Source organism: Bactrocera tryoni, chromosome 4 (assembly GCF_016617805.1).
Source record: "Bactrocera tryoni isolate S06 chromosome 4, CSIRO_BtryS06_freeze2, whole genome shotgun sequence".
NCBI lineage: Eukaryota > Metazoa > Arthropoda > Insecta > Diptera > Tephritidae > Bactrocera > Bactrocera tryoni.
Genome location: NC_052502.1, coordinates 78,811,127 through 78,825,998, shown reverse-complemented (window position 1 = coordinate 78,825,998; position 14,872 = coordinate 78,811,127). Strand labels below are relative to the sequence as shown.

At 39.4% G+C, this 14,872-nt stretch overlaps 1 protein-coding gene across 3 annotated transcripts in view; it reads left to right on the top strand.

Annotated features, from left to right (window-relative positions):
• Nucleotides 1–14,872, top strand: part of LOC120776116 (PDF receptor) — a 66,001-nt gene extending 51,129 nt beyond the window's left edge. For 2 of the 3 annotated variants that reach the window (XM_040106619.1, XM_040106618.1), the window contains exons 3-10: nucleotides 7,026–7,136; nucleotides 9,276–9,421; nucleotides 9,491–9,751; nucleotides 10,027–10,320; nucleotides 10,387–10,656; nucleotides 10,751–10,905; nucleotides 11,037–11,283; nucleotides 13,560–14,872. In XM_040106619.1, the coding sequence (XP_039962553.1) occupies nucleotides 7,026–7,136; nucleotides 9,276–9,421; nucleotides 9,491–9,751; nucleotides 10,027–10,320; nucleotides 10,387–10,656; nucleotides 10,751–10,905; nucleotides 11,037–11,283; nucleotides 13,560–13,661 (1,586 nt within the window). In that variant the 3' untranslated portion in view covers nucleotides 13,662–14,872. Of the gene's footprint in view, nucleotides 1–7,025; nucleotides 7,137–9,275; nucleotides 9,422–9,490; nucleotides 9,752–10,026; nucleotides 10,321–10,386; nucleotides 10,657–10,750; nucleotides 10,906–11,036; nucleotides 11,322–13,559 lie in introns of all 3 variants that reach the window. The other variant, XM_040106620.1, reaches the window with a different exon arrangement.

Genomic DNA, 14,872 nt, shown 5'->3' with positions numbered 1-14,872 from the left:
ACTACACCTGCGCTGTAGGGCGGCTACGGAAGCGTTGGAATGCCGGCTTAGGTAGCTGTTCACAAGAAAGGCGGTGTGAGCCTGGGCAGTGTTGTGGTGCAACTTCCAATCGGCTGCGATGTCTTGTCGAACCCGATTTACCCTTCGATTGAATCTCTTAAGGACCATGTAAAACTTGGCGTTGACGGTTTGTCAAGGAGGAACAAATTTATGGTGGACGATGCCAAAAAAGACAATGGGCATCGTTTTCACTTTAGATTTGCTCATTCATCAGCGACCCAGACCTCTTTCCCACTTGATCATATCGAACGTCTCTGTCGCAGATTTACCGAGTTTCACACAGAACTTAATCGCGTATCTCTGCTCTAACGAACGCTGCATTTTCGGCTTCCACCACTCACAGAAACACGTCGTGCGTAAATTGTAAATTTGTCCTGACTCTCCAGGTGCTCGGAGACATCTGACCAGCCGCTCGTTCGCCAGCTAGGAACGTCCTCTACTGAATCGAGTCGGTGCGCGAACGCTCCGAAGTACAGTCGCGGCGAAAGAAAATCAGTCCTATTACTTTCCGGACAAACCCTGTATACCAGCTCAAAGACTGAGAAACTGTACTTCGTCCTACAACCTGATCCACTTACCATTTAGAAGCCTGAAAGGCAAGTCTACTTTTTGACCGGATCCGTGTATTAATTTAGTGAAAGGCAGCTGTGGCGAGGTAAACCTTTCGAAAGTCTCCTTCTAGGAACCACAAAACCCCCAAACCCACTTCTTAATGTCAGCTAGGTATTTCTCCTATTTGTTGTATTAATTTAAGTCTAACGCGATATCCGTAACTGAGAACTATTCACAAACTAACCTCAAATATGTAAATAACAATTATTAACTGTGTAAACAGACACCCTATTTGCCACAGCTAAACTTTTGCCAACACCTCAGCAAATTGTCGACAGCATTAAAGTTTGTTAGCACAGGAATTAGCAAAGTTATTGGACGGTGGCATAACTGTTAACTGACGACTTCTAGAACAACATTTCGGCTGCAACTCGGGCACTATTTGTTCAGGTAACAAGCAAGCCTGAGATGGTGTGCAAATAGGAAGACGGAAATTGTAATGAAGTTGAAGGAAAATTGCATTTGAGTTGCCGAGCAGTTGAACTGCCCATTTAGCTGCAGTACAGTTAAACACACACACGCTCAAATAGAAACTATGATATGCCTATTTGCGTAACTCACAACCATAGGCTACCAAAAGCGGACGACTGCAATGATTGCGCAGCTTCTCACTACTCGCTTTGCTCAGAGGAGTTCGCCAGCACTTCAAGCTTAGCTGAAATCGTTAGCATTGTCTGCTGCTACATAACAGTGTGACGCTTGTCTGGCCAGTTGCTGCATATGCAAATCAAATGTGGCATGCAACACGCACAAATCAAGAAAAGCAAACGTTGGTGTGTCATGCCGGGGCGTATGAGTGATTTAATTTGCGATTGTCGACGCTCAGCTCAACTGAGCATTCGCTTTTTTTTGTCGGTGGAGTGAAGTTTGCCAACTGCTTGCGTGCCAATTGCCTGCCACAGAGCGACGCCATTTCGCATATGCAATCAGATCAACTTATTTTTAAACATTTACTATCATCTGAAGCGCTGCAACAAAGGCGTTGGCAAGAATATGCTTCCGAACGGCCAACTCAGGTGGGCATTTGTTGTTAGTTTTGTAATCTACGGCTGGCGCTTTTTGTTGTGTGTTGCATGGCACATGCTTGCACGCGTCGTTGCACAGAAATTGCATTTGACACATCAGCTTTGTCAGTCTCTTCACCAAACAAGTCAACTGAGAGGCGACTTTGAAGGCTGTCGTTGCATGAACGGAGCTTGTGACGCAGGTAAGAGCGTAAGGAGAGGAGGGCAGGGGCATATTTGCAGCAAAAGTTGAAAGCATATGGATACGTGAAGGATTTTGCAAGCAGAGGCGCTGCCATTAAAGCAGGCACGTTTAGGCTATATGTGGCAAGACATGTGATGACGGAACTAGAGATGGAGCCTCACTTTACATTTAGATTACATTGACTGCTAGCTTTAATATAGTTTTACTATATACAAGAATAGCCAGCGGAGGTCAGCAGAACTATAGACATGGCCAGAAGCTTGCCACATGTGTAATGGCAATGCTGAACTGGGCACTGCAAACAGGCAGCCGGCCTCTAGGCTAGCCACATTTATGGCAATTATGCCTCCACCCGCATTTGCGTATATGTTTGCAATCAATTAATTGGAAATATCGTAAATAATAGGCAGCAAATGACAACAACAAGCCGCAACAACCTGGAGTGACTGTGGCAAATTGCTGTCAGTCGGATATCCTTGATTGCATAGACATTTTCAAATGCATTGACCCAAATATTAAAGTCAGTGGTGTAAACGAAATTAGCGGCAACTAAAAAAGTGTAACGGCTCATTGCGCTAATAGTGCAACTTGTATTTGCAAGCAGGTAGCCAATGTGCCACAAGTGTTTGTTGGCGATACGAAGTGGACGAGCCAAACTTGTGATTGCAAATGGCATGGACAGCGCACATTACTCAAAGCGCATCGCGCTGACAGCCTAATGACTAACAACAACAGCAAGAAAAACATGTCAATGAACTCTGCCAACGTGCTCCACTTTTATGCTTCGTTGCAAGCAAGGCGAACCTCAGGTCCGCGAGTTTTGATCGCAAAAAAGTCGTGCTGAGCTTTTCTAGGTAATTTCTATGAAGTAAGCAAGCCTTGACATTTTTTTCGTACCCCCAGTGGGTTTGTCCACTAGTTGGCGCAGCAGAAGAGTCACAATCATTGACTGTCGTGCATATTCATTTCATTTCCGAATGCCTGAGCTTTGGCATACAATTGTTAATTGCAGTGTTGCATGCAATGCCAAGCATTTTCAAGAAACGTTTACGTCCATGAAGGCGTGCGTGACTAGATTGTGTGGATGCGCGCGGCGGAAAAGTCAAGTGGATACCACAACAACGAATCAATTGTTACCACGTAAAGAATTTCAAGACTGGAGCAAGACTGCTTACTATTTATAAGCTTTGTATTTAGAAATCGCACTATTTTTATCTCTACCGTCTGACCATTGTATTTTTAGTCCCCGCCCCAGCGGGCTTGTCAACACATTTTGCTGGTGGTTACCTTGCTCCCGCACCGCGCGCTCTCGCTGTTGCTCTACCAGTCTTTTGTGGTAGAAATTTCAATAGAAAATTTCATTGTTTTAACTGACCGTTTTTGTTGTATAATTAATGGTTTTCAACATATCATATTTATTTTGTGGCCAGCCCATGTAGGTGTCCTACATTGTGCAAAACTTTTTAATGGAGAATTGAGTGAAAGCAACTAATGAAAGTGCAAGAGTTAAGCGAAATGACTACCCAGAAAAAATTCAACCCAAAAATTTTTAAATCTACATCCGGGTCATTTCCGGTTACGTAGCACCACCTGCTGCGGGAATTGTCCAAATAGTCAACAAGTGGTATCGAACGAAGTCCAATAACCGTCGAAATATAATTCTAGCTGTTATAACCAATTTATTGGTTACCGCTCCAATCAGGGTTAGATGCTCGAAATAATAGCCCTTGCCAGGATAAAATGCTGGTAAATTCTAATAACGCAGAACCGGCTTTTGTGGGAAACGTCGAAGCAGTCCACAATTGGTATCAGCTATATAACCAATGAGCAATTTCTGGCCGTTTAAGCGGATAGACAGTTTCAGACCCTAACCCAACTGTGTTCTACATATACTCACTGGAGAGAAAAGTCTTCTGACACACGAGTCCTTAATGTCATACCATTTGGTAGCTGTTTTACAAATATAGATACTTCTGATTTGTCTTCTACATAGGTACAGTTGGTATAGCTAAAGTAGGTAAAGTGACTCTATCGGCACGACAAAAAGTTCGCGAGATGTCTAGAAGCTCCCAATGACAGCTGTCCGCCGATAACTAAATTTTAATGATTATAACTGAAACTTCGAAAACCATCTGAGCAGCTATATATGTATATGCGAACTACTTCCTCAGTTTTTGAGATATCGGTCTGAAATATAGCAAACGTGTTTGTCTCTCCAAGAAGTTGTTCATTTGTCGCAACTGTCGATATCGGACCACTATAGCGTATAGCTGACATACAAACGGGACTAACGGAATCAAGGACAGCTTTTTCATTTGATGAGATATTTTCCTCAAATTCTGCATGGGATATTGCTTAAGGCTATGAGGCTTTTATAGCTTGGGCACAACCGCAGTTAACGTATCCTCATGTCGTGGCTTTCAACTTCCCAAACACGTCAAATAACATCATATTTTTAACTGAAACCCCTTCAATCGAATACAAAGATTCTCTAGCCATTGAAACACCGCTTGCTTGGTGCTTATCCAGCAGCCGAAAAACTTTTTATTAATTGAGACTCAAGCTGCCAATTTGCTTCGAATCCGGCCAAAACACTTGCCACTAATATACTATATACGTGGCACGTGCCAGACGCACGAACAACCAACGAAATTACTTCTAAGTTGCATAAACATTTGCTGGTTTTAAGGCAAATTCGAAAATTGAATGCTTTGACGAAGTGGACGAGCGAAAGCGTCAAGATTATATAAACCACACTTTGATTATGGAGATTACATAAATCAAATAAGCTGATACCCCCCCACACACACACACAACATGTAACTATTTACACATGTCCAAACGTGCCACAGCGCCGCAACTGCGCAGCGCATATGAATTCAGAAGCCAGCAAACCTGATAAACCCGACATGACAAATGCATGTCAAGATCTCAAAGAGCCTCGAACTGTCTCAGTGCATGTGTGTGTTGCACGTTGCACGATTTCTCAAGAAAGTGCAGAGCAAATATGCGTATAAATCAAGAGTGAAGCGAGATAATGCGGGCAAGCAGGAAACAGTGTAGATAATAAAATCAGAATTCACAAGAAATCTTGCTGCTGCGGCACAGTCACACTCACACTCACACATGTACATGCGTATAAGAACACAATGTCAGCGTTATTGAGATGAGACTTTGAAAAGCTTGCTCCTTGCTCCTTCCTGCCACTCGTAAGCACACACACCAAGCAGGCTTGAAGCGCACATGTGCCGCTCGGAGGCGTGCCTCGTTCATGCAACAAAGCAGAAAATGTGAACAGCGACACAAACGTGGCATATGATTATGCTGATGTGCTGGTAATTCGCAAGTAGCAAATGTATGTACTTGTGTGTGTTTGTTTTGCATTGCTATGCATGGCGATGCCACAGTAGTCACGGGCTAAATATATTTGCAACTTGTTTATTTTTACTTCCATCACCACTGACCAGCAGCAGTATAAAATCCATGAACCTCAAAAGTAATGCACTGCAACATTTTTATGCTTTTACAACAAAATTACAAATTTCAATCAAATCATTGAATTATATTTTGGACTGTGTAAATAGGGCGGCTCATGCGCTGTATGCGCCCAGGCAATTGTGTAATGTGTTTTCGTTGCTTTTAGTTACGTAACAATTGCAGGGACTAGAAAGCAGGCCCAACAGAGGCACATATGTGCATAACTGAGCACACAAATCGATTTGAAATTGAATTGTGTGGGTTCAAGGACAAAAAGTAGCGCAAAGAAAGCTTTTGGCAACATTAAAAAAAAAGAAATGGAATTTCGAAAGGTTAAGCGTTTGAGAAATTCGCTCTTAAAGTGATTTTAGTTAAAATTGATATTGCAACGCTCAGTGTAATTAAGAATAAGAGCTAATTTGAGTAATATTTTGAAACTTAAAGCGTTCTTTAAACCCTATAAATATACTTATTTTGAAAAACAATAAAAATGTAGCATACATGCAGGCGCATTGTACGAAGAATATATGGTTTTCCAAAAAGTCTTTTCGTATTTCTAATCGAATTTCAACTTATTTTTCTTTTATGTTTATAATCAACTTTAATTAGACATTATTCCATCAGTGTAAAGAAACCACTGGTTTCTCGGCAAAAAACTACAATTTTCACAGACTTCTCTTGAAGCCAACTTTACTCCGTTGAAGGAGTTCTGTATTGACCGAAACAAATGGTAGTCCGATGGGGCAAGGTCAGGACTATATGGTGATGCATCAAAACTTCCCAGTCAAGCGCTCTCAGTGTTTGCCATTCAGTATAACCTTAATCCGCAAAACCATATTTTAATTAAACTCAAATAAGCGGCTAGTCCGCAACGCCAACTCTACCAAATAAGGATTTCAAGCGTACACACATGCGTGTGTACGTTAGTGTGCGTGTTTATGGCATATGGCACAAATTCAAATAATTAACTCTTAATTTCACTCTGCAATGATGCAACGCTGATAATATATTTAGAATTACATTAGAAGTGATTACCAGCGGCATTAAGCCTTGCCACATTGACCAAATGAAATTTCACGGAACCTTGAATTGCACACACACGCACATATCTTGCACCTATGAGTGTCTATATAGCATCGCTTTAATCTTTCATTGAATTGCGCACGCACACAGACACAAGCTGGCATATCCAACTGTATGTGTATGTGTGTGTGCTATTCTATGAACTCGCCACTAATTTGCGCTTTATGTAAAATTTATGACAAAAAAATTGCATTTTGCATAACAAAAACCTAAAGTTAGCGTTAAACCAATAGCAGCAACAACACGGCCGCAGTCATGCGTAGGCGTAACTTGCGGCGTATTAAGCCAATTAAGCGGCGGTGTGTGTGCAGATTGGCTGAATGCCTGCAATCTCCACATAATTTCAAATTTTTGTTTTATTTTTATATTTTCAATGAATTAATTAAATCATTAATTAGCCGGCAAGGCAACGACATAATTAATGGGTTGCCCTCGTATGAAAATAGCTGCGCCAATCAAGCTAAAGTGCAAGCGCATTTTTTCTAAACAATTTTCGAAAAAAAGGAATTCAAGTTGATTTCAAATTGATTTTCACAGATTTGCTTTCAACCACTCATTTTCATTTCTTTCATTTCGTTTTGCAGGTGTTTTCTGCAACTGGACCTGGGACCTGTTTCTCTGCTGGCCACCGACGCCGGCTGGCGTGTTGGCGCGCATGCATTGTCCGCCCGTCGGACACGGCATTGACACAACAAGTAAGTAAACAATACAACGCATACTCTTGCATATATATATATGTGTGTGTGTGGCATGTTGACCCATTTTATTTAGTAAGTCAACTGTTTGTTAGCCTTCGGGTAAATTAGACGCTCTGTCATTCACTGGTCACTCTGCATTACACATTTACACGCTGACATCGAGCAGTTGCATGCCTTCAACATAACCTCAATACTCGTATTTGATTGTGGTGCACAACCTATTTTGTTTTTTGTTTTGGTCAGTGGTCAAGCGAAGTCAATTGGACAATAACTCAATAGAATGACAGGTTATAAGCAATCAATCAGTCATTTTTTGATGAAATAAGTTCAAATGAGCTTTCAAGGAGCTTTTTTCCTAGTTGAGACTTGAGGTAAAAAATTGTAACTAACACTTAAGGTTTATTATTTGATTTGATCTTATTGATTTGTTTATTTTTGTAAACTAAAATATTATTTGATCCCGAAGTTTTAAATTTAATCCCAAAATTTCGAGATTTATTTTTTGAATACGAAAAATAAGTTTTCGAATATTTTATTGCCTGATAGACAATGAAAGCGTGTACATATATAAACCGTTTCTATGAAAAAAGTTGAAATGAGCTTTCAAGGAGCTTTTTTAGTCAACAGCGACTTTGAGGCTATGATTTGTCATAAAAACTCATAATCGATTGTGTTTAAGATTAGTAAAGTAAATTATTATTTGATTCATTAGGTTTCGGGTAAATCTCCAGTTTATAAACGGTATCCCGAGAACTCGGTATTTAAATTTTGAATACGCAAAATCGGTGTTTATACTGTATACGAATATTTTATTGCATTCCTGTATAAGAAAATTTACCTGTTTTATGACAAAAGTTCAAATGAGCTTCCAAGGAGCTTTGTTAGTCAGCAGGGACTTTGCGGCGATGAGTTATAATTAGCACTTACATACATATAACTGAGCCGATTAACTTTGTAAACTGAAGTCGGGATAATCCCGAAATTTTGAATGTAGTCCCGAAATATCGGGATTAATATTAAAAATAACGCTGGTGTATTTATGTAACTAACGATTGCTGTAGTAAATTTGAATATAATTCAACTAAAAGCTATTCATTTTAGAAAAGCATTGAAAATTGAAGCCTATGTACAGGCGCTGAATATGCTTGAGCGCCAGTAAATCAGGTAATTGTTGTTAGATTGAAGCAAAAGCTTCAGCCAAACAGTTGAATAAATATTTGCTTTTTCGTGGCAATGCGAGCAAAAAGTTGGTCTTCAAAGTCCGTGCTAAACTGCCGACGGCACTCAAGCTAGCTAATAAGTGTGGTGTTTTTCAAAATTTTCCCGTGAAATTTCGTGCACAGTAAGCTTAATACCTTAAAATATCTGACATACTTGGTATATATGCATGTATCTAAGCAACTACGGACATATTCCCATCTGTGGCTCATTTTGTTGTTGCACTTCCGGCGCTGTTTCCGTTACCAACTGCTTTTGTTCTCACACTTGCGGCATTTTTGTTGCTTTTGCCGCCAGTCATCCGCATGCGGAAACACAACAACAAGAAGTGATGAAAATAACAGTGTAATGCACGCACACACCCAAACGCAATGACAACGCGTCTGTGGCGAGCAAATGTAAAATACATTTAAACGATTTTCCATTTCCCTTTCACACTTCCAACTCATTATATTTGCCGTCTACAACGCCACCAAAACCAACGATAACATCAAGCGCCAAACATCAAATGGCAGCATGCCTACCTCACGTGCCGCGTCAGCCACCCCAATGGAGATTGCAAGACTGTGCGTAATTTCGTTTGATTTATTCATGCAACGCAGTGAAAATGTGTTGGAATTTTAACTTAATTGCATTTGTGGCCGAAGGTCTGCGGTCTCTATTTTTAAACCTTTGAGTTTTAAATTTAAATTCCCATTATCATCACAAAGTGGCAAATGGGCGGCCAATGAGTGGAAAATGAGCAGAGCAATAAGAGTGTGTGTGCACATTTCCGAAATGGTTGCGAAAGCGTCCAACTGTATATCCATTTAAACAAAATATTATTTTTTGCCTTGAATAAACAAATTTAAGTTAAGGTTAATTTGACCTTGAAAATACAGTCAGTGCTTCAATTTAGCATTTCTTCTTTCCCCACAGAGTTCGCGAACCGCAAATGCGAGCTGGACGGCAGCTGGGGCCGCCGGCCGAATGACACGCAGAACAACACGAACGGCTGGACGGACTATCAGCCTTGCTTCAAGCCGGAAGTGAACGACATGCTGCAGCGTGTGGATGATATTGATGTGCGTCATGCCGCAAACATGAAATATACTCGCACAAAATATACCTAATTCTTGAAATTTCACTCATAGGTCTTCTTGGACATCGCACGACGCACGCGCACGCTGGAGATCGTTGGACTCATATTGTCGCTGATCGCCCTGATACTCTCGCTCATTATATTCTGCAAATTCTCTTCGCTACGAAATAATCGCACGAAAATTCACAAGAATCTCTTCATCGCAATGGTCTGTCAAGTGATCATACGACTGACACTGTATCTCGATCAGGCGTTTCGGCGTGGCAGTCAACCGGCCACATCGAATACGAGCACAGCGGGAATTGAAAACACGGTATGTGAGAGAAGCTTATGAAGAGACACTTCAAAATCATATATTGTTTAAAAGCTCACTCTGAAAGCTTTCTGAAAAGACGAACACAACATTAAAAAGCTTTTGTATACGCTCGAAAAGCTTTTAAATCGGATAGCTCTGATAAACTAAATAAGCTTAATTCCAAAGCTTTTGATGAGCTTTTCACAAGTACATAAGCTACTAAAAGCACTTGTGGAAAGCTTTAGCAGTTATAATCACTTTCACTTCGTAAAACGATATCTTCTCTTTAATAGCCCTACCTCTGCGAGGCTTCCTACGTGCTCCTAGAGTACGCTCGCACCGCCATGTTCATGTGGATGTTCATCGAGGGTCTGTACCTGCACAATATGGTGACGGTAGCCGTGTTTCAAGGGCGGTTTCCGCATAAGATATTCTCGCTACTCGGCTGGGGTCTGCCCGTACTGATGACCACCGTCTGGGCCATATGTACAGCGATGTATACGGACAGCGCACACGACTGTCTATGGAACTACAATTTGACGCCGTACTATTGGATACTGGAAGGACCACGTTTTATTGTCATATCGGTGAGTGTCCCTCACTTATCAATCACATTAATAACTTATCAAACTTCAATTTTGTCCAACGCGCAGCTCAACTTCTTCTTCCTAATGAACATCATACGCGTACTGGTGATGAAATTGCGCCAGAGTCAAGCCAGCGATATCGAACAGACGCGCAAAGCGGTACGCGCCGCCATTGTCCTGCTGCCGCTGTTGGGCATCACAAATCTACTGTACCAAGTACCTGCATTAAACCTGAAACCACCATGGAAATTCGCCATGTGGTCCTACGTGACGCATTTCTTAACCTCATTTCAGGGATTTTTCATTGCCTTGATATATTGCTTCCTAAATGGTGAGGTGAGTACGAACGCAAGCTATTTAACCCAATATTTCCACATCAGCCAAACGAAGTGCTCATAATTCGCATATTCTACACTCTCTTTACCAACAGGTGCGCACCGTTCTACTGAAAAGCCTCGCCGTCTATATGTCCGTACGCGGCCACCCCGAATGGGTGCCCAAACGTGCCTCTATGTTCTCTGGCGCTTACAACACTGCACCCGACACCGAGGGCCAAGGCGGTGGCACGCCGCAGGATGGCAAAAGGTAAGTCAGCTGCTCCGTTTACCTGCTCTCTACCTCTCTGTCTCTCCCCACAACCACGCAAATGCAATAACTCACTCATCTATTGCTTTTTCTATTCCGTTCTCACTCTCTTTGCTTACTGTTGCCTACAGAAACGATCAATCGCCCACCACACGCCGCCTGAATGGTCGCCGCTACAGCGCAGCCAACACCGTGCACATACCGGCGCGACGTCTCTCCAGCGGTAGCACTTACCGCCAGCAACGACGCGTCAGCAATCACAATAATAACAACAACATTGGTATACACAACACACGCGCTCAGAGCAACACTGGCAGCGGAAGCAGTAGCAGCACCGGCGGCAGCTGGCTTTTGACGCTGTGCTTTGGCGGCCAAAAGGTACTAAGAGTACCGCCAGCGTCAACCGTACCACCCGAGTCAGTTGTATTTGAGTTGTCAGAGCAGTAGTTGTACCACCTTACGCCTTATGCCCTCCCCCAACCACCACCAACAACAACACCTCTCTCACTTGTGTAGCCATGAATTGTGCATCCGCAATTATGAAATATTTAGTACTAAACATACAAATACTTAGTAGCTTTTACGTAGTTCTTGCTTAGCCAAACGCTTTTGCGCCTAAAATGCTGTGACTAATGTCAATTACCCTTTGCAAGCCCTTCACCACGCCGCTTGCCTCCCCAACCTTTACACCAATGTATTATAGCTCAATATATTTACCCACACATGAATATAGCTGAACCCCCGCTACCCCGCACTACACAACTCATTACTTTTAAGGCGAAGCGCACTCAAATTCGTACCGTTTAGTTTTTTAAATTTTGTATAAAGTACTGATTCGGCAACACGAAAACGCTAACAGAGTTACCAACATATCTAAATCGTAAAAAAATTTAGGCGCCTATAAAGAAATTAAAAAATTATTTATACTACATTATATATAAAAATCTACAATATTGAGCAAAATTTGAAAAAAAACACTCGACAAAATTTATATTTAAAAAAATTTAAAATATAGATAAATCAAATAGTATTACATTTTTTCCCTTATAGCATATAAAAAAAATAAAAAAAATTGGCAAATTTTTATGAAAAAATTAAAAAATATTATCATATAGTGTAAATATTTATATATAATATATATACTTGCATTTGTTTCCGTAAAACGCACTTGAATAAATTTTTTCCAACTGCATACTCGTACATATGTATATGATTATATGATATATAGAATAATATGTAAAGAAACTTATTCTCGAAGAGCTGCTTCTCACTCATTTCTCTATATTTTGTGCTCTCTTTTTTGTTTGTGTATTATTTTTATATAAATTTTTATATACTTTTATAAAACTTATATATTTTTTCCATTATATGCGCTTAATATAAAAATTCTTTAAAGAAGTGTATGCGAAACTAAAATACAAATTTTTGTAACACTGAAAATTGGCAGCACTGTTTCTTTTAAGTTTTGATTTGATTTGCTATAAAACGGCTGAGAATTGTAGCTGCTAGTCCAGGTGAAAGAAATTTTAATGCATGTTAAACAAAAGAAGAGCTGTAATAACTACACAACATTTTATATAAATACATTTCGCCATAAGCCGTTTAAGAATTGCAAACACGTCTAACAGATAAATGAAATAATGCGGCAAAAATTTGAAAAAAAAATTGAATTTGAAAAAAAAAAAAAATCAAATTTGTCAGCTACGGAATTAATTGTTTGCACGTGGCACAACAGACACCGTTAAACATGTTATTTGTCAAAAAATTATCAGTTACTACGAGTATAAGAAGAAAAAATTCGACTAAATTTTCACTAGTTTCTAAAAAGTGCTTATAAATAGATATGTTTTAAGGGTATTGAAAAGTGTTTCAAGAGTTCATAAAGTGCTATTTATAGGATATAGAAAAGTGTTTTACGAGTTGATAAATTGAAATATTCATCGTTTAAAGTGTTTCAAGAGTTCATAAATTGCTTTGTTTATAATTTATGGTGGAGGTGTTTCAAGAGTTCATAAATTTAGACTAGACTCTTGGAAAAACTGAAACTAAGCGCTACCGGCGGTGTAGTGGCATGCAACGCACGTAATTTGCAGTAAAACCGCATAGAACAGTACCAGACACCATGAGTAAGCTCTGACAGTAGTTTTTCTGTAACTAGCGCAGCTTTCATCTTAATTATTTTTCGTTTTCTTTAATTAATTTAAACAAAAATTTGTGTTGGGTATGAAAAAGTGTATTACTGTGTTCGCATATTACCAAAAATACTATTCTACATATTCTAATATTTTGCATTTTGTCCAAAAATTAATATTTCGAATTTGCATGTTCGAAAAAATTACTATGACCATTTTTACAGATTTTTGTTAAAACGCTAATACGATTTTTGTAAGCTTTTACTACCGCTTGAACGCTTATAGAAAGCTCCCATAACTACATTGTACACCAAGCGCGCTTAAAAGCTCTACTCATCATATACAGTACCCGGCATATAAATAATTACCCGCTTTTTCAAATTCGAACGCTTCTCGCTCCTTCAATTGTACGCTTTATCGAAATTTCTATACAAATATGTTCAAAATATTTAATCATTTGTTGTTTGTGTTATTGTTTCTTCCATTCTGCTCTTATCTTTATCTTCATGTGCGCCTGTGCAGAACAAATGTGTGATGTCTAGCAAAAAAATGCCTACACAAATATTTATGACGACAAAACGAAAGGCAGCAACGATTTACGCCACTGAAGTGGGGCGTCAGTGAGCCAGAAACGGAGCGTCTCGCGCTGGAAGCCCGCTAGCGCAATGAGCGCATGTGTTTTAGCCTAATTAACTAATTTATCTAAAATTATATAACTTAAGCAAACAGTTAAACTAAGGAATTGAGCAACCGTTGCGAAGAGATTGCTAGCTTTTGATGGTTGGCGTGGAAAGCAGCGCGTATTAGCTGGAAACAGCGCAGTCGATGTGACCGCAAAGTAGATGATTTCAATTAGTTTTGGAAAAGTAAAAATTTGTAGCACTAAGCATATGTTAGCTATTGTTAGACGCTTCCAGTTGCGGCCAGTGACTGTACTGCTACAGCACAAAAATATTTTATACTTCTTTTTGTACATAAGCCGTTAGCTTTTACTGTAAACAATGTAACTAAAATGAGTAAAAATCTTTCGAATAGTCTTGCTCGGCTCGAAAACTCAATTGAAGGCTCCTATATAGTATTAATATAATAAAAATAAGTGTTTCACAATACTAAACACTGCTCTAACGGTACCAACTACAGTTAGAATTTACTATCCTACAAGTGATCGCCATTCAAAAACAGAGTATTTATTTTTTGTTAAAAGCTTTCTGTTAGAAAAAAAGCATGCGTTCAAGCGCCTAAAAGTAGGCAGTGCTTGAAATACTCGAATTAGAAACATAATGCAAACTAAAGTACACTCAGCTCAAAATCAAAATCAAAATATAAAATTGAAATGTATTAAAATACTAAAAACGCCAAAAATTATGAGAAAATTGAGATTAAGTATATACTATATATGTATATAGATATATATAATGTGGAACACAAATATTTTAACTATAGGTACACCTTACACGCCCACAGGGCACAGTAACCGCTAGAGTTTAATCAAATTATATTTACAAAAGGATATTGCAACTACAAAAATGTAAAATATATACATACATATATAGAGAGAGAGAGAGAGAGAGAGAGAGAAAGAGAGTGGAAAACGAGTCCGCAAATATATTTACAAAATATTCACATACAAAAGAATGCATAGCAGAATTTTCAAAACAAAAATTAAATAAAAATAAAATTAAAGTAATCGTAACGTTGGCTCATATAACCAGAAGTAGCATCGATAAGGCATATGCGACGCAAAATCATATCGTCACCAAAAATGCAAATGAAGGTAACATCACTTTTCAGTTTACAGGCGAAAGGAAAACGATATAATAGAAACCACTAATATT